The 22,777-nt window shown below is 54.4% G+C and overlaps 2 protein-coding genes across 2 annotated transcripts; one reads left to right on the top strand and one right to left on the bottom strand.

Annotated features, from left to right (window-relative positions):
• The first annotated feature begins 3,945 nt into the window (after window positions 1–3,945).
• GPX1 (glutathione peroxidase 1) lies at window positions 3,946–5,955 on the top strand. Its single transcript, XM_075320815.1, has 2 exons — window positions 3,946–4,168; window positions 5,370–5,955. The coding sequence occupies exons 1-2, from the start codon at window positions 3,950–3,952 to the stop codon at window positions 5,730–5,732; spliced, it is 582 nt and encodes a 193-aa protein (XP_075176930.1). The 5' UTR covers window positions 3,946–3,949; the 3' UTR covers window positions 5,733–5,955.
• A 2,467-nt stretch (window positions 5,956–8,422) lies between these two features.
• Window positions 8,423–22,117, bottom strand: LOC142249208 (uncharacterized). The gene is made up of 4 exons (XM_075320816.1): window positions 22,037–22,117; window positions 21,718–21,871; window positions 13,902–13,981; window positions 8,423–8,962 (listed from the first exon to the last, which is right to left on the bottom strand). The coding sequence occupies exons 2-4, from the start codon at window positions 21,864–21,866 to the stop codon at window positions 8,505–8,507; spliced, it is 687 nt and encodes a 228-aa protein (XP_075176931.1). The 5' UTR covers window positions 21,867–21,871; window positions 22,037–22,117; the 3' UTR covers window positions 8,423–8,504.
• Window positions 22,118–22,777: the final 660 nt, after the last annotated feature.

Genomic DNA, 22,777 nt, shown 5'->3' on the forward strand with positions numbered 1-22,777 from the left:
CTGTGGCCCCCGGGCCCTCACTGTGAGGCGCTGACTCCTGAGAACATTGTACTGTGGCCCCCGGGCTCTCACTGTGAGGTGCTGACTCCTGAGGACATTGTACTGTGACCCCCGGGCCCTCAATGTGAGACGCAAACGCCAAAGGACATTGTACTGTAGCCCCGGGCCCTCACTGTGAGGCGCTAACTCCTGAGAACATTGCACTGTGGACCCCGGGCTCTCACTGTGAGACGCAGACGCCAAAGGACATTGTACTGTAGCCCCGGGCCCTCATTGTGAGGCGCTGACTCTCCTGAGGACATTGTACTGTAGCCCTGAGCCCTCAGTGTGAAGCGCTAACTCCTGAGAACATTGTACTGTAGCCCCCGGGCCCTCACTGTGAGGTGCTGACTCCTGAGGACATTGTACTGTGGCCCCCGGGCCCTCACTGTGAGGCACTGACTCCTGAGGACATTGTACTGTAGCCCCGGGCCCTCATTGTGAGGCGCTGACTCTCCTGAGGACATTGTACTGTAGCCCTGAGCCCTCAGTGTGAGGCGCTAACTCCTGAGAACATTGTACTGTGGCCCCCGGGCCCTCACTGTGAGGTGCTGACTCCTGAGGACATTGTACTGTGGCCCCGGGCCCTCATTGTGAGGCGCTGACTCCTGAGAACATTGTACTGTAGCCCCCGGGCCCTCAGTGTGAGGCGCTGACTCCTGAGGACATTGTACTGTGGCCCCCGGGCCCTCACTGTGAGGTGCTGACTCCTGAGGACATTGTACTGTGACCCCCGGGCCCTCAATGTGAGACGCAAACGCCAAAGGACATTGTACTGTAGCCCCGGGCCCTCACTGTGAGGCGCTAACTCCTGAGAACATTGCACTGTGGACCCCGGGCTCTCACTGTGAGACGCAGACGCCAAAGGACATTGTACTGTAGCCCCGGGCCCTCATTGTGAGGCGCTGACTCTCCTGAGGACATTGTACTGTAGCCCTGAGCCCTCAGTGTGAAGCGCTAACTCCTGAGAACATTGTACTGTAGCCCCCGGGCCCTCACTGTGAGGTGCTGACTCCTGAGGACATTGTACTGTGGCCCCCGGGCCCTCACTGTGAGGCACTGACTCCTGAGGACATTGTACTGTAGCCCCGGGCCCTCATTGTGAGGCGCTGACTCTCCTGAGGACATTGTACTGTAGCCCTGAGCCCTCAGTGTGAGGCGCTAACTCCTGAGAACATTGTACTGTGGCCCCCGGGCCCTCACTGTGAGGTGCTGACTCCTGAGGACATTGTACTGTGGCCCCCGGGCCCTCACTGTGAGGCACTGACTCCTGAGGACATTGTACTGTGGCCCCGGGCCCTCACTGTGAGGCACTGACTCCTGAGGACATTGTACTGTGGCCCCTGGGCCCTCATTGTGAGGCGCTGACTCCTGAGAACATTGTACTGTAGCCCCCGGGCCCTCAGTGTGAGGCGCTGACTCCTGAGGACATTGTACTGTGGCCTCCGGGCCCTCACTGTGAGGTGCTGACTCCTGAGGACATTGTACTGTGACCCCCCGGGCCCTCACTGTGAGGCGCTGACTCCTGAGGACATTGTACTGTGGCCCCCGGGCCCTCACTGTGAGGTGCTGCCTCCTGAGGACATTGTACTGTGATCCCCGGACCCTCAGTGTGAGGCGCTGACTCCTGAGGACATTGTACTGTGGCCCCCGGGCCCTCAGCGTGAGGCGCTGACTCCTGAGGACATTGTACTGTAGCCGCGGGCCCGCAGTGTGAGGCGCTGACTCCTGAGGACATTGTACTGTAGCCCCGGGCCCTCAGTGTGAGGCGCTGACTCCTGAGGACATTGTACTGTGACCCCCGGACCCTCACTGTGAGGCGCTGACTCCTGAGGACATTGTACTGTGGCCCCCGGACCCTCACTGTGAGGCGCTGACTCCTGAGGATATTGTACTGTGGCCCCCGGACCCTCACTGTGAGGCGCTGACTCCTGAGGACATTGTACTGTGGTCCCCGGACCCTCACTGTGAGGCGCTGACTCCTGAGGATATTGTACTGTGGCCCCCGGACCCTCACTGTGAGGCGCTGACTCCTGAGGACATTGTACTGTGGTCCCCGGACCCTCACTGTGAGGCGCTGACTCCTGAGGATATTGTACTGTGGCCCCCGGACCCTCACTGTGAGGCGCTGACTCCTGAGGACATTGTACTGTGGTCCCCGGACCCTCACTGTGAGGCGCTGACTCCTGAGGATATTGTACTGTGGCCCCCGGATCCTCACTGTGAGGCGCTGACTCCTGAGAACATTGTACTGTGGCCCCCGGGCCCTCACTGTGAGGTGCTGACTGCTGAGGACATTGTACTGTGGCCCCCGGGCCCTCACTGTGAGGTGCTGACTGCTGAGGACATTGTACTGTGGCCCCCCGGGCCCTCACTGTGAGGTGCTGACTGCTGAGGACATTGTACTGTGGCCCCTGGGCCCTCAGTATGAGGCGCTGACTCCTGAGGACATTGTATGTAGCCCTGGGCCCTCACTGTGAGGTGCTGACTGCTGAGGACATTGTACTGTGGCCCCCGGGCCCTCACTGTGAGGCGCTGACTCCTGAGGACATTGTACTGTGGCCCCCGGGCCCTCACTGTGAGGCGCTGACTCCTGAGGACATTGTACTGTGGCCCCCGGGCCCTCACTGTGAGGCGCTGACTCCTGAGGACATTGTACTGTAGCCCCTGGGCCCTCACTGTGAGGTGCTGACTCCTGAGGACATTGTACTGTGGCCCCCGGGCCCTCACTGTGAGGTGCTGACTCCTGAGGACATTGTACTGTGGCCCCCGGGCCCTCACTGTGAGGTGCTGACTCCTGAGGACATTGTACTGTGGCCCCCGGGCCCTCACTGTGAGGCGCTGACTCCTGAGGACATTGTACTGTAGCCCCTGGGCCCTCACTGTGAGGTGCTGACTCCTGAGGACATTGTACTGTGGCCCCCGGGCCCTCACTGTGAGGCGCTGACTCCTGAGGACATTGTACTGTGGCCCCCGGGCCCTCACTGTGAGGCGCTGACTCCTGAGGACATTGTACTGTAGCCCCTGGGCCCTCACTGTGAGGCGCTGACTCCTGAGGATATTGTACTGTGGCCCCCGGACCCTCACTGTGAGGCGCTGACTCCTGAGGACATTGTACTGTGGTCCCCGGACCCTCACTGTGAGGCGCTGACTCCTGAGGATATTGTACTGTGGTCCCCGGACCCTCACTGTGAGGCGCTGACTCCTGAGGATATTGTACTGTGGCCCCCGGATCCTCACTGTGAGGCGCTGACTCCTGAGAACATTGTACTGTAGCCCCGGGCCCTCACTGTAAGGTGCTGACTGCTGAGGACATTGTACTGTGGCCCCCGGGCCCTCACTGTGAGGTGCTGACTGCTGAGGACATTGTACTGTGGCCCCCCGGGCCCTCACTGTGAGGTGCTGACTGCTGAGGACATTGTACTGTGGCCCCTGGGCCCTCAGTATGAGGCGCTGACTCCTGAGGACATTGTATGTAGCCCTGGGCCCTCACTGTGAGGTGCTGACTGCTGAGGACATTGTACTGTGGCCCCCGGGCCCTCACTGTGAGGCGCTGACTCCTGAGGACATTGTACTGTGGCCCCCGGGCCCTCACTGTGAGGCGCTGACTCCTGAGGACATTGTACTGTAGCCCCTGGGCCCTCACTGTGAGGCGCTGTGGAGAACATCGTACTATGACCCCCGAGTCTGACTCCTCACTTTGAGGCGCGCCGCTGACCAAAAAGTCTGGCAGTGGGTGTGTTAGACTCCTCCCTATTTTGCATGAATAGTTTGTCATTGGCTGATGGTTGTGTATAACTCCACCCCATTAACGCCGCAGTGATGTGGTTGGACTGTCTTCGATAGTGGGTGTGTCCTTTTGTCTCTGTATAAATAGCGGCTCTCGCGCGTTGTTGCACAACACTCCGCCATGGCACTTCGCACTGTGTATGAGTTCTCGGCGCGGCTTTTGTCCGGGGAGCAGGTGGCTCTTTCCCGGTACCGGGGTCAAGTGCTTCTCATCGAGAATGTGGCGTCTCTCTGAGGGACGACCGTCCGGGACTACACGCAGATGAACGGGCTGCAGTCAGAGTATGGCGCCCGGGGTTTGCAGGTCCTGGGCTTTCCCTGCAATCAGTTTGGACATCAGGTGAGAAGACAACGAGGGCTGCTCCACCTGCACACATGGCCGAGGGCTTTGTATTATAGGCTGTAATGTACAGTATGGGGGAGGGGTAATATATAGTGTATTGTACAGTATGAGGGAGGGGTAATATATAGTGTATGGGGCAGGGGACTAATATAGTGTGGGGGAAGGGTAATATATGGTGTAATGTACAGTATGGGGGGACAGGGGACTAATACATATAATATACAGTGTGGGGGAATGGTTATACACTTGTGTAGTGTACAGTATGGGGGGGTTTATATACAGGGGGATGTACAGTGTGGGGGAGGGAGTTTATATGCCGGGGGCAGTGTACAGTATGGGGGAGGGAGTTTGTATACAGATGGATAATGTACAGTATGGGGGGACATACTAAAAAGTGATGAAAAGGAATAAATAAAAAGAATGAAGATAACTTATTAGGTGTATATTATGTAGATGTATAAAAGGTTTCTTTGGCAAGTTAGACATGGAATGAACATTATATATGAGCATTATAGGTGTGGAATGATCATGAAATATCTGTAGATAATAGGAGAATGAATGCATATGGCATATAACCAGGTCTAAAAAATATAAATATATATATATATTTATATTTTTTAGACCTGGTTATATTCCATATGCATTCATTCTCCTATTATCTACAGATATTTCATGATCATTCCACACCTATAATGCTCATATATAATGTTCATTCCATGTCTAACTTGCCAAAGAAACCTTTTATACATCTACATAATATACACCTAATAAGTTATCTTCATTCTTTTTATTTATTCCTTTTCATCCTTTTTAGTATGTCCCCAGTATGGGGTAGGGGGTTTATATACAGGGGGGCAGTGTACAGTATGGGGCAGGGGGTTTATATGCATGGGGGGAGGGGGTATATATGCACGGGGGGGGGCAGTTTACAGTATGGGGGGAGGGGGTATATATGCACGGGGGGCAGTTTACAGTGAGGGGGTATATATGCACGGGGGCAGTTTACAGTATGGGGGTATATATGCACGGGGGGGCAGTTTACAGTGAGGGGGTATATATGCACGGGGGGCTGTTTACAGTATGGGGGGAGGGGGTATATATGCAGGTGGGCTGTGTACAGTATGGGGGATTGGATATTATAACCTGTTGCCTCCCAGGATCTGGACTTACATTTGTGCGTCTCCCGTCTGATCCGCAGGAGAACACCAGTAACCAGGAGATCCTGAGCTCTCTGCGGCACGTGCGCCCGGGTGGGGGCTTTGAGCCGAATTTCGCTCTGTTTGAGAAGTGCGATGTGAACGGAGAGAAGGAGCTCCCGCTCTTCACCTTCCTGAAGACGCAGCTGCCGTACCCCAGTGATGACCCTGTGTCTCTCATGGGCGACCCCCGCAGCATCATCTGGTCGCCGGTGCGCAGAAATGACGTCTCCTGGAACTTCGAGAAGTTCTTGATCGGAGCGGATGGGGTCCCGTATAAGAGATATGGCCGCCGCTATGAGACCACCAATATCCACGATGACATTGAGAAGCTGCTGAAGGACGTTCATCTGGACAAGATGTAGGTGTCCTCCGGTGACGTCTGTCGCTGATCCTGCGCTTTCTTTCGTTCTGATTCTTCAGTGGTTGCTGCCGTCGTCATCGGACTGTCATGTATGACGCTTCTTCTCAAAATCCCTACAGAGTTGGAGCTGATGGACCTTGAGATGGCCGGTGGAGGGGGGCAGACAACTGCGGAGGGTGCGGGCGGAGAAATGTGCCTCAATAAAGAGAATTCTTAACACTTGATCCATTATGATGAGTGACTCTGGTGCGGCGCCTCTTGTGGTGGAGGGACCCTTTATTATAGGAGCTGTTATTTTGCAGATGGGCCCCAGCTGCGATCAAAGGCAACCTGATGTGTAACCCTAGTTATCTCCAGAGCTGTATTCACAGTTCTGCTAGCTTTTATGGGGTTAACTCTCATATTCCTGCTGCCATGAGGAGGGGTGCAGTTTTCCACTGGGCACTGTGACCTTGTTTTGTCAACACAACCTTCTTTCCTCAGGTGGCTGTACATTGTTGTGGTTGTGCGTGTATATACAGGCTTGGACTGGCCCACAGGAGAGCTGGAGAATTCCCCGGTGGGCCCCTTTTCAGTAGCGCATAACATAATCAGTAGTTGGCAGAATATACTCGTTTCACAATGTAGAGACAAAGGAAGCATCTCCTCATTCATATTACAAACTAGCCAGTATATTATAATATAGGGGCATAGGTAAATTTGTGAATGTAATATTTGCATGTAGTTGATCAGTGGGGCCTGAGAGTCAATGACACTGTATATATGGATATGGGCCTCATGCTCCTTATCTTCAGCAGACATGAGGGCTACCAGTGCTTGCTGACAGGCGCAGAGGAGTCTGATAAGACCGCAGCTGACCATTCTGAGTCTCTAGATATGAAAGGGTTAAGTGCAGAGCTGCTCTGCATTTCCTTACAATTTAGGTAGGGAATTTCCCAGTGACTCGCCATCCATCGCTGGCCACCATGACTGTGCACTAATTTAAAAGAGGCAACTTCACCCTCTGCTAGGTCATGAATAATTGAGTGAGCTGCCAGGAGGAGTGTTGGAGGGCCGTAGTGATTGCTGCCATGATCCCATGATCCCTTCAGCTGCTGACAGCTTTTCTCTTTCCTGGAACAGCATCCAGCAGCTGCGGAGCCAGCATTACCCCAACTGTATATGAAGTGTACAGCCCCTGCTCACTGCCCCTTTAGGCTGGTTTCAGACGTCCGTGTTTTAGGTACATGTGACATCTGTTTTTTAACATCTACCCATGTTCTATACTGGTACTCACACGACCATGTGACCTCTCATGACACCGCACTCGCATGCAGAGACCTGTCTGTTTTTTCGCCAGTAGCACAGGTGTCACACTGACCGGAGAAAATACGGGTCTTTTTAAATAAAAAGATTTTCTATATTTACCTCTACCCAGGGATGCTCTGCTGCCTCCTGCTCCTAACCGCTGCTCATTATACTCATTGAATATTCACTGCTCTGAGGACCTGGAAGCCGGAGCATCACGATGACCGTATCAGGGATTCATCAGTTCCCAATGAACCTGTGAAGTCACCGTGGTGACACCCTCTGTACTGGGGGTGTCATCAGGATGTCATTTAAGTTCATTGGGAACTCCAATGACCTCCTGGAAGTCACTGCGCGCGCGCGCACGCACACACTGCTTTGTGAATGTTCACCTGTCCCTAGCAATGCTCTGGCTTCCAGGTCCTGAGTGCGGTGAATAATCAATGAATATAATGCGCGATGGTCAGGTGCGGGAGGCAGCAGAGCCGAAGAAAACCGCTGTATACAGGTGAATATAGAACATCTTTTTATCTCAGACACATGTTTACTTCGGTACGTGTCACATGTATGCAAACACAGATGTCACACGTTTGACTATAATCATGTGTGTGATTTGTACCTGATTAAACATGGACGTCTGAAACAGGCCTTAAGGGGGCTTTACACGCTGTGATATCAGTAATGATATATCGTCGGGGTCACGTCGTTAGTGACGCACATCCGGCGCCGTTACTGACATCGCAGCGTGTAACACAAATGAGCGACTATCAATGAGCACAAAAACGTGAAAAATCGTTGCTCATTTCCTTTAATATCGCTGCAGCGACAGGTACAATGTTGTTCGTCGTTCCTGTGGCAGTACACATCACTGTATGTGACACCGCAGGAGCGACGAACATCTCCTTACCTGCCTCCACCGGAAAAGGAGGAAGGAAGGAGGTGGGTGGGATGTTCCGGCCGCTCATCTCCTCCCCTCCTTTTCTATTGGGCGGCGGTTCAGTGACGATGCTGAACGAACCGCCCTCTTAGAAAGGAGGCGATTCGCTGGTTACAGCGACCGTCGCAGAGCAGGTATGTGCGTGTGACGCTGCCGTAGTGATAATGTTTGCTACGGCAGCGATCACACGATATCGTACGTACGACGGGGGCAAGTACTATCGCACTCTATCGCTAGCCGATGCTAGCGATGTCGCAGCCGGTAAAGCACCCTTTACACTGAGCGCTGGGCCTGCGCCACTCAGGATGGGACTATGGGGGCAATAACCCTGACTTCATGAGGGTAGAGCGCTAATCCTGCCCTTGAAGTAGTGACTGGTTTATATCACCCCTCCACTGAGGCTATGGGGGACTATAACTGAGCCTATAATCACTGGATGAGGAATCTTCCCCCAAGAGGTGGGAAAATACAACTTTAATATGGGAATGTAGAACACAAACCTAAACTGAACTAATAACAGAAATGTGTGACATCAGTGAAGCCAACCAGTCAAGAGACATTGGCTCTTCCCAAAACTCCGTATTCATCCTCCAGATCCAGTACCATTTCAATTATCTGATTGTCATTTGTTGGTTCAATGATGTGATCAGACATGCCACATGGTGCAGGCTTAGTGAGGTCATTAGGGTCTGTGATGTCACATGGTGTAGCCTTCATGATGTCATCAGGCTTAGCGATGTCACATGGTGCAGGCTCAGTGAGGTCATCAGGCGTGGTGGTGTCACATGGTGCAGGCTCAGTGAGGTCATCAGGCTTGATGTCACATGGTGCAGGCTCAGTGAGGTCATCAGGCTTGGTGATGTCACATGGTGCAGGCTCAGTGAGGTCATTCAGCTCAGTGATGCCATCTTCTGACAGTGTAGTTTCACCAAGTGACAGATTCAGGATGTTGGTGCTCCAGTTGAAGCTCTGTGCAATTTCTGCCATTACTGTGGAGCTGGTGCCATCTACATGTCACACCATAACAAAAAAATATAAGAATGTTAATGTGCAGTTCCATGTCTTGTTAGTCCTACCGTTGGGAAGTATGACTGAACCATTGAATGAGGGAGGGATACTTTCTCTGTTACACCAGGAACAAGGGGACTCCCATCGAATGGCGCAACACACCAAGAACACCAAGGTAATGTTATGCCGGGCAGGGGAGTACCCCCAGCGGACAACACTACACAAAGGGAACGCCAGGGAAACAATACTACGGTGGGCCCTGGTGCTAGGGAGAGGGGAGCGGGGTCACCTCCTTACACTCGCCCTGACCCCTGCACTTAACACCCTAGACAGGTCCTTACCTCCACATCATGTTCCGATCACGTGCCTAGGCCCTTCCTGGCCCTGAACTCACCCTGACTAGTGAAGGGCAGCAAGACACGTTTTGCTACTGCAACAATTCAACACGAGTAAGGTAAGACAACAAAAAACTCTCCTTGTTTTTTTTCTGGAGGAAACTTCTTAACTGCATTAGTAATGACACCACAGCTATGCAGCAATGAGAGGGCAGCACAGTGGCTCAGTGGTTAGCACTGCAGTCTTGCAGCGCTGGGGTCATGGGTTCAAATCCCACCAAGGACAACATCTGCAAGGACTTTCTATGTTCTCTTGGTGTTTGCGTGGGTTTCCTCCGGGTTCTTAGGCTTCCTCCCACACTCCAAAGACATACAGATAGGGACTCTAGATTGTGAGCCCCAATGGGAACAGCATTGCCAAAGTATGTAAAGCGCTGTGGCATCAATAGTGCTATACAGTGTGTCCACCCATATCCTGTCCACCGCCATTAACTTGAGAATGGCGGCAGCTATAGGCATAGAAGTGGTATCTAGGTATAGTAAAGTAGCCATGCACTACGCAATGAAACCACCTATAGCGCCACCTGGTGGAAAACAACGGAGTTAGCATTTTTATCTTGAAAACATAACGAAATAGAGAAAAAAAAGTGAATTAAAAAATTGTAGGGTATCATCAATTCAATACGAATTGACACCTTGCATACAGAAATGCTATGATATGAAACCCATGAACCCCTCAAAACATTGAATGCTGGTCACGCATATGGCGCTCATTTAACTTTGATGCTCAAAGTGGCCACCGTCAGCTGCAATGCACATCTGGACTCTGGACAGCATACTGTATCTTGCTGCACGTTGTGCAATATGGTAGGTGACACGTTTGCACAAGCATCTGTGATACGTCGTCGTAGCTCCTGCAATGTTGGTGGAGGGGTCGCATACACCTGCTGTTTGATGTGACCTCACAGAAAGAAGTCTAATGGGGTCAGGTCAGGTGAGCGGAGGCCACTCCATGCAGCCACCATACCCAATGACTTGTAGGAAGGTCTCCATGAGGTATCGCTTCACGTCCGCAGCGACAGTGAGTTTTACACGTTCTAATCATAGCATTTCTGTATGCAAGGTGTCGATTCGTATTGAATTGATGATGCCCTACAACTTTGTAATTCACTTTTTTTCTCTATCTCGTTACGTTTTTGAGATAAAAATGCTAACTCCGTTGTTTTCCACCAGGTGGCGCTATAGGTGGTTTCATTGCGTAGCGCATGGCTACTTTACTATACCTAGACACCACTTCTATGGCTGCTGCCGTTCTCAAGTTAATGGCGGTGGACAGGATATGGGTGGACACACTGTATAAATTAATAAATATTATTATTATATCCTTCAACATGGTCAGCATAGGAATGAGCTATAGCCAGGAGTGAGGAGCTGATATTTGTAGCAGAAGGGAATGTCTGCGGCTGAGGTTACAACTACCTGTTACATCACTGCAGGATAGAAATGCACCTTAAACTCCTTCAGTACTGAATGGAATTAAATACGCTCCAATTCGGTTTAAATGGGGAGCGGGCACTAAAGTGGATTTGCGATTCACAATGCGCTATGAACTTCTGATCCCAGATTTCGCCGAGGTGACATCGGGCTGTGACATGCTCTCTCCCTAGACGGAGATGGGGAGTAACCTGCTTGGTAATCCATACTTGTAAAGAAGAGTGAATCAAATTGAACTTCTATCACATTTTTTGGAATTTGGTGAATTTAAACAATTTGAAAACGTCTAAAAAAGCTGCCACCATTGTACTCGCTGCACGAGATTGTATTGACCTGAGAAAAATCACATGACATGACCCGATGTTCTTACCCATAATGCCTTGCGGACATCACTTTTTCACCTGGTATAATACAGCCCATCATACAGTAGTCTGTATAAAAACAGAGGTAAGGAATGCAGCGGCCGTTTTGGGTTGAAACTAGATAGTAATAGGATGGCACAGCTCATAGCTTATCAACAGAGGTAGGGAGAAAAAGCCATAAAAGACTGAAGAAACTACTGATGAAATTCTGTTTATAGCCGGCAGTGGTCGTAGTGCAGCTGCATTTCACGAACGCCATTTTTTACATTTTTCATTTATGTGGCAAGTCACCAACATTGCTTCAAAAAAATTCTGATGGCCTCACAAATTGTACAGACACAAACTACTCTTGTTTTTTGCACACCAACACTGTTGCTCCTGCTGGCTTTTGGGACATGTCATGAGCATTTCTTGTTCCGTCGTTTTTGGGTAGTATTGTGTTTCATTAACCTTTTGTCACTATTTTCATTGTGTAGTACAAATTGTAAAGTAAAAGAAAGTGTCACTGGCCGGGGTAGCAAGAGTATTAAAATGTCTACCATGGCATCTGACAATAAGGGGATGGGGAGCCGCAGCACCACCACCACCACCAGCCCCCATTACTATGTTATCTCTGATAGCGACACTGTCAGTTGAGTACGTTTTCTGGAGAGTCCACCTCTGCTGCTGCAACAGTTTAATATTTAACATTTCAGACTTTTTATGTTGCTAATTACATCTACATCTGTTCTGCCCCTTAGTCCTCTGACTCACAGCTCACAACAACTTCCAGGTGATAGATTAGATGAGGGGGAGTGGTAGAGATGGAAGATGTGCTAAGTTGGTAATGACAGTCTTGAACGTTTGTTACGCACTATGGCTCCATCAGCACCTTGAAGTGACACCACCTAGCCTTGAGGAAAAAGCAAACTGCCCTCATTCTTGTGAATACTTCTGCTCGTCTACATTCTGAAGTAGTGCTTAGTCATTGCCATCATCACCAACATTAGCCCCTGCTTTCCCTCCTCTTCCTCCATTTTTCTATAGGATATTGTGCCTTGGAATGGGACCAATCATCTGTGTGAAAACAACATCATCATCATATGTTCACCAGTCACTGCACCGATTTTACTGCTTTCTATGAAATGATGGTGTGTGCAATGGTCTTCAATGCAAGACGAGTAGCCACCATTATTTCTTGATAAAAGTCCTCGCTGCTTTAATCTTGCATGGCAAAAACCATGGGCTGGTGCGTGAAATTTACATTGTGCTGAAGGTGCACGCCACTGTGGACAGCAGCAATTATGCTAGAGAGTCTATCAATCTTTTATGGCTTTATAATGGTGGCAATGCATAAATGCAAGGGGGCCAGGTGTTTACTACCCTGTTTTTCCAAAAAAATAAGCCCTAGCAGGAATTTTCAGTGTAAGGCTTAAATATAAGCCCTACCTCGAATATAAGCCTTAGTCACAGTTCAATAACGAAGTTACAGCAGGACATTTCATTATAGAAAGCGGACACCCCCAACAGAGAGAAAGAAAACAGAAGACCCCCGCAATTATACTCACCAGATGCCAATCTGGAGGACTTGCAGTGGAACGCACACCCACACAGACATCAGATCACGCACACAATCAGATCACACACACACACATCAGATTGCACACACACTCACCACATCCGGTGATACTGATTGCTTCTGGCCAGCAGGGAATCCTGAATGCAGTGCTGTGCAAGGCATAGAGGACCTGCGGTGGAACGCATCAATGCGTTCCACCGTCGAGTAAACCTTGTGTTCCACCACAGGTCCTCATGCTGCACTGCACTATGTCCCAGGATCCTCTGCCAGTTAGAAGCAATCTGTATCACCGGATGTTGTGTGTGTGATCTGATGTATGAGTGTGTGTGTGCGTGTGATCTGATGTATGTGAGCGTGTCGGCCAGAATCATGGGACGACCGATGTGGAGCATACCTGCTAGAAGCGCCCGCCAAAGATAACAGGAGGACCTGGGAGCGATGCGGACGTCCAGGGTCTGGTACAGTAAGTATGATTCTCCTGGGAAGGGGAGGGTCTACTTTTTGGTGAGGGGGGGATAAACTTACCTTAACCGTGTTTCTCCAAAAATAAATTCTACCCAAAAATAAGTTCTAGTGCTTTTTTTCTGGACAAAATTTTTTTTTTTATAAGACAGGGTCTTATTTTTCGCAAAACGTGGTAGTAACACCTCCCCAACAGGCGTCACTGATGCACATCCTCCTCAGTAGACATCTCACCCGTCCTCAACAGTAATTGGGTAGACTGGTATCCCGCTGCACTGGAATGTGCTTCCTCAACTAAAAGATTTAGCTCCAAAGCCACACACATCGGGGGCTGCCATGCTTGTAGGCACAGTAACACATGTCCTCAATCTGAGCATGCAACATTTTAAGCAAGCATACCCCTTGAATGGGATTGTGCCCATTACCAGGAACATATGTGGGCACTTCCACCGTACTTATGTGGTAAAAAACGGCCTCCAGGATTTGCAGTGATAGTGGTGATTGAACCCTCCCTGATTTGCAACACCCGTTGGAGCATCTGTACGAGCAGCATAAAGCGGTGCCTGATTACAGCACACTACAGTGGTGTGAATGCCCCTTGTCAGCCCTCACTCAGTGTACTCCAGGTCTTGTCAGGGTCTATAAATGAAGCTGGAAAATGCGAAGGTCAATGGATTCACTCCTCTCTACATGCTATGTGAGGGGGCCGCATACGCTGTGTGCTCACCAATGATATCCAGCAGGTCCTGAGTGAGGTCAGGTGGACTTAGGTTCTCACAGTCGTGTAGAGTTGGAAGAAAAGCCGCACTGCATGGAAGGAAGAAAGGGGTGAGCTACAAGATGTGCACAATATGTGGGGGCTGCAGTCTAGTGTGCAGCCTCCAATTTTTACTCTGGGGCCCCCTAATGGTTCTAGTCCTTGCCCAGGTCTGAATATTTTTTATCCAGAAGAGTAATATTAGACAACTACTCAGCAGCATCAGGAAAGGAGAGCACAGGGTAGAAGAACCCGCTGCAGCTGCACTTCAGGTAAGAAATCTTGCTCTATAGAAGTCTGGGGAGGAGGGGGGTGCAGCTGCAGCTTCTCTTGCTCAATGTGTGTCAGTGCATGCTGTGAGAGGATTGGAGAAAACCATTAAAAATATTTTGTAAAGCAGTGGACCTAATTCTTCATGTGCTCTTCCATCACTAGTAAACGGCGCATGCGCGGAGGCTCACTATCTACTAAACTGCACTTGCTTCACTGGGGCCCATTATTCCGGTATACTGCACCTGCACTGCAGTTCATTAATAAAGTGTGCATACACTACTGTTCATTAGCACTGGTTTGCAGAACTGCACTAGGCTTCACTATTTTGGTATTTATTATTGTTTTGCAGCAATGGGGCTCTTCCCTGTACACTACAGTGCACTGGGACTCCCCACTCTGGAACACTGTGCTTGCACGGTGATATATCAGTGGTACAAAGCGCCTGTGTTGCGGCTCCTCACTCTGTGGCTTCTGATTGTCGTAGTTTGAGCCTGCGCTGTGGCTCTTCCCTCTGGTACATTGCGCCTGCGCTATGGCTCCCTCCCTCTGGAACATTGCGCCTGCGCTGTGGCTCCCTCCCTCTGGAACATTCCGCCTGCGCTGTGGCTCCCTCCCTCTGGTACATTGCGCCTGCGCTGTGGCTCCCTCCCTCTGGTACATTGCGCCTGCGCTGTGGCTCCTCCCTCTGGTACATTGCGCCTGCGCTGTGGCTCCTCCCTCTGGTACATCGGCGCCTGCGCTGTGGCTCCCTCCCTCTGGAACATTCCGCCTGCGCTGCGGTTGCCTCCCTCTGGTACATTGCGCCTGCGCTGCGGCTCCCTCCCTCTGGAACATTGCGCCTGCGCTGCGGCTCCCTCCCTCTGGTACATTGCGCCTGCGCTGCGGCTCCCTCCCTCTGGAACATTCCGCCTGCGCTGTGGCTCCCTCCCTCTGGTACATTGCGCCTGCGCTGTGGCTCCCTCCCTCTGGTACATTGCACCTGCGCTGTGGCTCCTCCCTCTGGTACATTGCGCCTGCGCTGTGGCTCCTCCCTCTGGTACATCGGCGCCTGCGCTGTGGCTTCCTCCCTCTGGAACATTCCGCCTGCGCTGCGGCTGCCTCCCTCTGGTACATTGCGCCTGCGCTGCGGCTCCCTCCCTCTGGTACATTGCGCCTGCGCTGCGGCTCCCTCCCTCTGGTACATTGCGCCTGCGCTGCGGCTCCCTCCCTCTGGTACATTGCGCCTGCGCTGCGGCTCCCTCCCTCTGGAACATTCCGCCTGCGCTGCGGCTCCCTCCCTCTGGTACATTGCGCCTGCGCTGTGGCTCCCTCCCTCTGGTACATTGCGCCTGCGCTGTGGCTCCTCCCTCTGGTACATTGCGCCTGCGCTGTGGCTCCTCCCTCTGGTACATCGGCGCCTGCGCTGTGGCTCCCTCCCTCTGGAACATTCCGCCTGCGCTGCGGCTGCCTCCCTCTGGTACATTGCGCCTGCGCTGCGGCTCCCTCCCTCTGGTACATTGCGCCTGCGCTGCGGCTCCCTCCCTCTGGTACATTGCGCTGCGGCTCCCTCCCTCTGGTACATTGCGCCTGCGCTGCAGCTCCCTCCCTCTGGAACATTCCGCCTGCGCTGCGGCTCCCTCCCTCTGGTACATTGCGCCTGCGCTGTGGCTCCTCCCTTTGGTACATTGCGCCTGCGCTGTGTCTCCTCCCTCTAGTACATCTGCGCCTGCGCTGTGGCTCCCTCCCTCTGGAACATTGCGTCTGCGCTGTGGCTCCTCCCTCTGGTACATTGCGCCTGCGCTGTGGCTCCCTCCCTCTGGAACATTCCGCCTGCGCTGTGGCTCCCTCCCTCTGGTACATTGCGCCTGCGCTGTGGCTCCTCCCTCTGGTACATTGCGCCTGCGCTGTGGCTCCCTCCCTCTGGAACATTCCGCCTGCGCTGTGGCTCCCTCCCTGTGGTACATTGCGCCTGCGCTGTGGCTCCTCCCTCTGGTACATCTGCGCCTGCGCTGTGGCTCCCTCCCTCTGGTACATTGCGCCTGCTCTGTGGCTCCTCCCTCTGGTACATTGCGCCTGCGCTGTGGCTCCCTCCCTCTGGTACATTGCGCCTGCGCTGTGGCTCCTCCCTCTGGAACATTACGCCTGCGCTGCGGCTCCCTCCCTCTGGTACATTGCGCCTGCGCTGCGGCTCCCTCCCTCTGGTACATTGCGCCTGCGCTGCGGCTCCCTCCCTCTGGTACATTGCGCCTGTGCTGCGGCTCCCTCCCTCTGGTACATTGCGCCTGCGCTGCGGCTCCCTCCCTCTGGTACATTGCGCCTGCGCTTCGGCTCCCTCCCTCTGGTACATTGCATCTGCGCTGTTGCACCTCACTCTGGTACACTGCGTCTGCGCTGTTGCACCTCACTCTGGTACACTGCGCTGCGATTACCCTGGGACGCTATGCTTACACAGCTGTCCCTTACCCTGGTACGCTGCGCCTTTGCTGCAGCTCCCTACCCTGGTACGCCATACCTGCGCTGTGGCTCCCTCCCTCTGGTACATTGCGCCTGCGCTGTCGCTCCTCCCTCTGGTACATTGCGCCTGCGCTGTGGCTCCTCCCTCTGGTACATCTGCGCCTGCGCTGTGGCTCCCTCCCTCTGGAACATTGCGCCTGCGCTGCGGCTCCCTCCCTCTGGTATATTGCGCCTGCGCTGCGGCTCCCTCCCTCTGGTACATTGCGCCTGCGCTGCGGCTCCCTCCCTCTGGTACATTGCGCCTGCGCTGCGGCTCCCTCCCTCTGGAACATTGCGCCTGCGCTGTGGCTCCCTCCCTCTGGTACATTGCGCCTGCGCTGTGGCTCCTCCCTCTGGTACATTGCGCCTGCGCTGTGGCTCCTCCCTCTGGTACATCGGCGCCTGCGCTGTGGCTCCCTCCCTCTGGAACATTCCGCCTGCGCTGCGGCTGCCTCCCTCTGGTACATTGCGCCTGCGCTGCGGCTCCCTCCCTCTGGTACATTGCGCCTGCGCTGCGGCTCCCTCCCTCTGGTACATTGCGCCTGCGCTGCGGCTCCCTCCCTCTGGAACATTCCGCCTGCGCTGCGGCTCCCTCCCTCTGGTACATTGCGCCTGCGCTGTGGCTCCTCCCTTTGGTACATTGCGCCTGCGCTGTGTCTCCTCCCTCTAGTACATCTGCGCCTGCGCTGTGGCTCCCTCCCTCTGGAACATTGCGTCTGCGCTGTGGCTCCTCCCTCTGGTACATTGCGCCTGCGCTGTGGCTCCCTCCCTCTGGAACATTCCGCCTGCGCTGTGGCTCCCTCCCTCTGGTACATTGCGCCTGCGCTGTGGCTCCTCCCTCTGGTACATTGCGCCTGCGCTGTGGCTCCCTCCCTCTGGAACATTCCGCCTGCGCTGTGGCTCCCTCCCTGTGGTACATTGCGCCTGCGCTGTGGCTCCTCCCTCTGGTACATCTGCGCCTGCGCTGTGGCTCCCTCCCTCTGGTACATTGCGCCTGCGCTGTGGCTCCCTCCCTCTGGAACATTCCGCCTGCGCTGTGGCTCCCTCCCTGTGGTACATTGCGCCTGCGCTGTGGCTCCTCTCTCTGGTACATTGCGCCTGCTCTGTGGCTCCTCCCTCTGGTACATTGCGCCTGCGCTGTGGCTCCTCCCTCTGGTACATTGCGCCTGCTCTGTGGCTCCTCCCTCTGGTACATTGCGCCTGCGCTGTGGCTCCTCCCTCTGGTACATTGCGCCTGCGCTGTGGCTCCTCCCTCTGGTACATCTGCGCCTGCGCTGTGGCTCCCTCCCTCTGGAACATTGCGCCTGCGCTGCGGCTCCTCCCTCTGGAACATTACGCCTGCGCTGCGGCTCCCTCCCTCTGGTACATTGCGCCTGCGCTGCGGCTCCCTCCCTTTGGTACATTGCGCCTGCGCTGCGGCTCCCTCCCTCTGGTACATTGCGCCTGCGCTGCGGCTCCCTCCCTCTGGTACATTGCGCCTGCGCTGCGGCTCCCTCCCTCTGGTACATTGCGCCTGCGCTGCGGCTCCCTCCCTCTGGTACATTGCGCCTGCGCTTCGGCTCCCTCCCTCTGGTACATTGCATCTGCGCTGTTGCACCTCACTCTGGTACACTGCGTCTGCGCTGTTGCACCTCACTCTGGTACACTGCGCTGCGATTACCCTGGGACGCTATGCTTACACAGCTGTCCCTTACCCTGGTACGCTGCGCCTGTGCTGCAGCTCCCTACCCTGGTACGCCATACCTTCGCTGTGGCTCCCTCCCTCTGGTACATTGCGCCTGCGCTGTGGCTCCTCCCTCTGGTACATTGCGCCTGCGCTGTGGCTCCTCCCTCTGGTACATCTGCGCCTGCACTGTGGCTCTCTCCCTCTGGAACATTGCGCCTGCGCTGCGGCTCCCTCCCTCTGGTATATTGCGCCTGCGCTGCGGCTCCCTCCCTCTGGTACATTGCGCCTGCGCTGCGGCTCCCTCCCTCTGGTACATTGCGCCTGCGCTGCGGCTCCCTCCCTCTGGAACATTGCGCCTGCGCTGCGGCTTCCTCCCTCTGGTACATTGCGCCTGCGCTGCGGCTCCCTCCCTCTGGTACATTGCGCCTGCGCTTCGGCTCCCTCCCTCTGGTACATTGCGCCTGCGCTTCGGCTCCCTCCCTCTGGTACATTGCATCTGCGCTGTTGCACCTCACTCTGGTACACTGCGTCTGCGCTGTTGCACCTCACTCTGGTACACTGCGTCTGCGCTGTTGCACCTCACTCTGGTACACTGCGCTGCGATTACCCTGGGACGCTATGCTTACACAGCTGTCCCCTACCCTGGTACGCTGCGCCTGTGCTGCAGCTCCCTACCCTGGTACGCCATACCTGCGCTGCGGTTCCTATCACTGGGATGCTGTGCACCTGCAGTGCCTTACTCTGGTACGCTGCGGCTACTTATAGTTGTACGCCACACCTGCGCTGCAGTTCCTTACCCTGGGACAGTTAACCTAACCCTCAGACACTGCGCGCCTCCTCACTCTGGTACGCGTAATATATGATTAATTTATGTACTAATTTTGGATTGATGTGATGTTAGTGAATCTTCTGGCGCAGGCAATATCTGGTGAGAGGTTGTTTCGCTCCACAACAGCGTAGTAAATGTTTTTGGCTGTAAAAACACTGTACACAGCAGCCTAAAAATTAGCACAGGATTCTGCCTTTTAGTAATCTGTGAGGTCTCTGGTCTCGTGGAGAAGTGATAATTTGTATTTCACATTGTCAGAAATGGATCTGTGCGATTACCCCGATGAAGCTGATGTCAGGGTGACGCGCTCTCTTCTGGGGACTCTAAATGCTGCGCGCTCTTATGTCATTTACGGTCGTGTGTTTGGTGCAGTGATTGGATATTTTAGTGATTGGAAATTTTCAGGTGATCTTGGTTGTTGCCCTATCTTCTCACCTTACGTGGGACCGATTTTTTAAAAATGTTTGTATATCATTTTGCGGACAGCTGATGTAGAAGCGCACTATGGCGGTTTAAACACTGGAACATGCACTAGATGGCATGTGCAGAGGAGACGGGAAACGGCAGAAAGCTAAAATAAAGCAGACGCAAAAGTCACAGGAAGATGGAAAGTCCACGTACTGCAGCCGTGTGTAGAGTGAGTGCATGGCTGCACTGCATCCTGGGAGATCTATTTCTGTTAACACTTGTCATGGCAGAATAGTGATTGCAGCTCTGGGAGGTGACTGGTGGATAAGACTTAAGGAGATGACAAGTGGGTCTAGAGCAGTGTGTCTCAACTCCAGTCCTCAAGACCCACCAACAGATCATGTTTTCAGATTTTCCTCAATGTTAGGCAGGGAATAATTCCATCACCTGTGAAACATTAAGGAAAACCCGATGAGGAAAACCTGAAAACCTGCACTGTTGGTGTGTCTTGAGGACTGTAGTTGAGAAACACTGGTCTAGAGGATGCAGATACAGGTAGGTTTGGAAGACATGGTGAACGCAAGTGCAGCTCCGGGCGCGACAGGAGGCCGCCGCAAGTGCAGCTCCGGGCGCGACAGGAGGCCGCCGCAAGTGCAGCTCCGGGCGCGACAGGAGGCCGCCGCAAGTGCAGCTCCGGGCGCGACAGGAGGCCGCCGCAAGTGCAGCTCCGGGCGCGACAGGAGGCCGCCGCAAGTGCAGCTCCGGGCGCGACAGGAAGCCGCCGCAAGTGCAGCTCCGGGCGCGACAGGAGGCCGCCGCAAGTGCAGCTCCGGGCGAGACAGGAGGCCGCCGCAAGTGCAGCTCCGGGCGCGACAGGAGGCCGCCGCAAGTGCAGCTCTGGGCGCGACAGGAAGCCGCCGCAAGTGCAGCTCCGGGCGCGACAGGAGGCCGCCGCAAGTGCAGCTCCGGGCGCGACAGGAGGCCGCCGCAAGTGCAGCTCCGGGCGCGACAGGAGGCCGCCGCAAGTGCAGCTCCGGGCGCGACAGGAAGCCGCCGCAAGTGCAGCTCCGGGCGCGACAGGAGGCCGCCGCAAGTGCAGCTCCGGGCGCGACAGGAAGCCGCCGCAAGTGCAGCTCCGGGCGCGACAGGAGGCCGCCGCAAGTGCAGCTCCGGGCGAGACAGGAGGCCGCCGCAAGTGCAGCTCCGGGCGCGACAGGAGGCCGCCGCAAGTGCAGCTCTGGGCGCGACAGGAAGCCGCCGCAAGTGCAGCTCCGGGCGCGACAGGAGGCCGCCGCAAGTGCAGCTCCGGGCGCGACAGGAAGCCGCCGCAAGTGCAGCTCCGGGCGCGACAGGAGGCCGCCGCAAGTGCAGCTCCGGGCGCGACAGGAGGCCGCCGCAAGTGCAGCTCCGGGCGCGACAGGAGGCCGCCGCAAGTGCAGCTCCGGGCAGGGCGCCACCGCAAGTGCAGCTCCGGGCAGGACAGGAGGCCGCCGCAAGTGCAGCTCCGGGCAGGACAGGAGGCCGCCGCAAGTGCAGCTCCGGGCAGGACAGGAGGCCGCCGCAAGTGCAGCTCCGGGCAGGACAGGAGGCCGCCGCAAGTGCAGCTCCGGGCAGGACAGGAGGCCGCCGCAAGTGCAGCTCTGAGTAGTAAAGAAGGACACAGCAATCACAGCTCCAGGTAGGACAGCAGGACAAAGCAAGGGCAGTTACAGGTGTGTCTGGAGGACACAAGATGAGTAGCTCCAGGTGGGACAATGTAAGGGCAGAATAGTGACCACAGCTCTGGAGATGACTGGTGAATAAGAAGTCATTGTGAACGCAGCTCCGGGTAGGAATGGAAGATATGTCGTGAGCACAGCTCCGGGTGGGAGTGAGGGATGCGAGTGCAGCTCTGGGTGGGACTGTAGGTCCAGGTGGGAATGGAGGACGTGTCATGAGCGAAGCTCCAGGTGGGATTGAGGGACGTGAGCACAGGCCAGTGGGATAGGACGCTGTCACTCAGTAGACAGAATGGTGGTCATGTGACCGGACGGCGCAGGCTTGTTGTACCTTAGGCTCTCTCTTGGAGATGATTTGTCATGGCGGAGGGCTGCAGTGATTTCAGCACTAGTTAATGGCAGAGCTTTTTGCTCACGTACCTGACCGTATCATGCCCCCATGTATCATCCACACACGCGATGGGAGAGGATGGAGAATGTAGCAGGAGCGTGGTCGTGGGCGGCTCCTCTAGCGCTCGGTGGATGGCGGCAGACAGATCCTTCCGGCAGCGAGATAGCCTCTCACACATGATCCCTACAACACAAAGCCAAAGACTGGCGGCTAAGAATTGCCGGGAGGCACAATATGGCCGCCAGCACAGTGCTGGGCTCCTGACTTGGGTGGTGATGATGAGGGCAGGGCCGGTGTGTGCCGGCAGCATCATATAACGGATGTGTGACAATAATAAAGAACACATACCAGCTGGTGTCAAGGACCTTATGTTACTCGCAAGCGGCAGCCATGATACGAAGACACAACTCGCATCGCTCCTTTCTGCCAACCGTGGAAGATTCCAGAAAGCAAAGGACCGCTATGGCGACAGCAGCAACCAATCACAGTGCAGGACACAGGGACATTGGCAGTACAGACACATGAATGAGACCCAAACACCAATGCTACCATGACAACCAAGCAATCAGTGTCTGTGGCCAAGCGTGGTAGTTAGCGCCAGTTACTGCGGCGCACCATACGCGGAGTGGTGAGGGATAACGGCGCAGAACCAGAGGCGGGACCATTCCCCACCGCCAGCAGAGGAGCAATCCGTTACAATGTGTTAGTTCATGGCATTCACCTTCCAGGGCACAACATGGAGGGAGTAGAGGGAGGGTACAGGCATGGCAGAAAGAGCATGGGGTAAGGATACTACGCTAGGGGGTACATAACATGGGGGGGGGAAGCAAACGGTAAGGAACAGGGGGGTAGAGATGGAGCTGGGGTACAGGGTTTGAGCTGGTGGTAAATGGCAGCGGGCACAGAGATGCAGCCGGGGTGGCAATTAGTGCAGATGGAGAAGAATAGGAGTCGCCAGTAGGAAGTATTACAGACAGACAGTCTCTGCACATTGAGTAAAGAAATAAACCACCTTGAAAACTGGCAGCCACTGACAGCAAGTGGAGATGTTACACGAGATGGAATGTCTACACCTCTCATTTTACAGGG

Source organism: Anomaloglossus baeobatrachus, chromosome 8, assembly GCF_048569485.1.
Source record: "Anomaloglossus baeobatrachus isolate aAnoBae1 chromosome 8, aAnoBae1.hap1, whole genome shotgun sequence".
In the NCBI taxonomy this organism is placed as follows: Eukaryota; Metazoa; Chordata; class Amphibia; order Anura; family Aromobatidae; genus Anomaloglossus; species Anomaloglossus baeobatrachus.

Coding starts and splice junctions, on each gene's coding strand:
- LOC142249208 (XM_075320816.1), bottom strand. CDS start 21,866: ATGTGTGAGAGGCTATCTCGCTGCCGGAAGGATCTGTCTGCCGCCATC. Junction 13,982..21,717: donor TGGGGGCATGATACGGTCAG/GTACGTGAGCAA, acceptor CCTTCCATGCAG/TGCGGCTTTTCTTCCAACTC. Junction 8,963..13,901: donor GGACCTGCTGGATATCATTG/GTGAGCACACAG, acceptor TGTGACATGTAG/ATGGCACCAGCTCCACAGTA.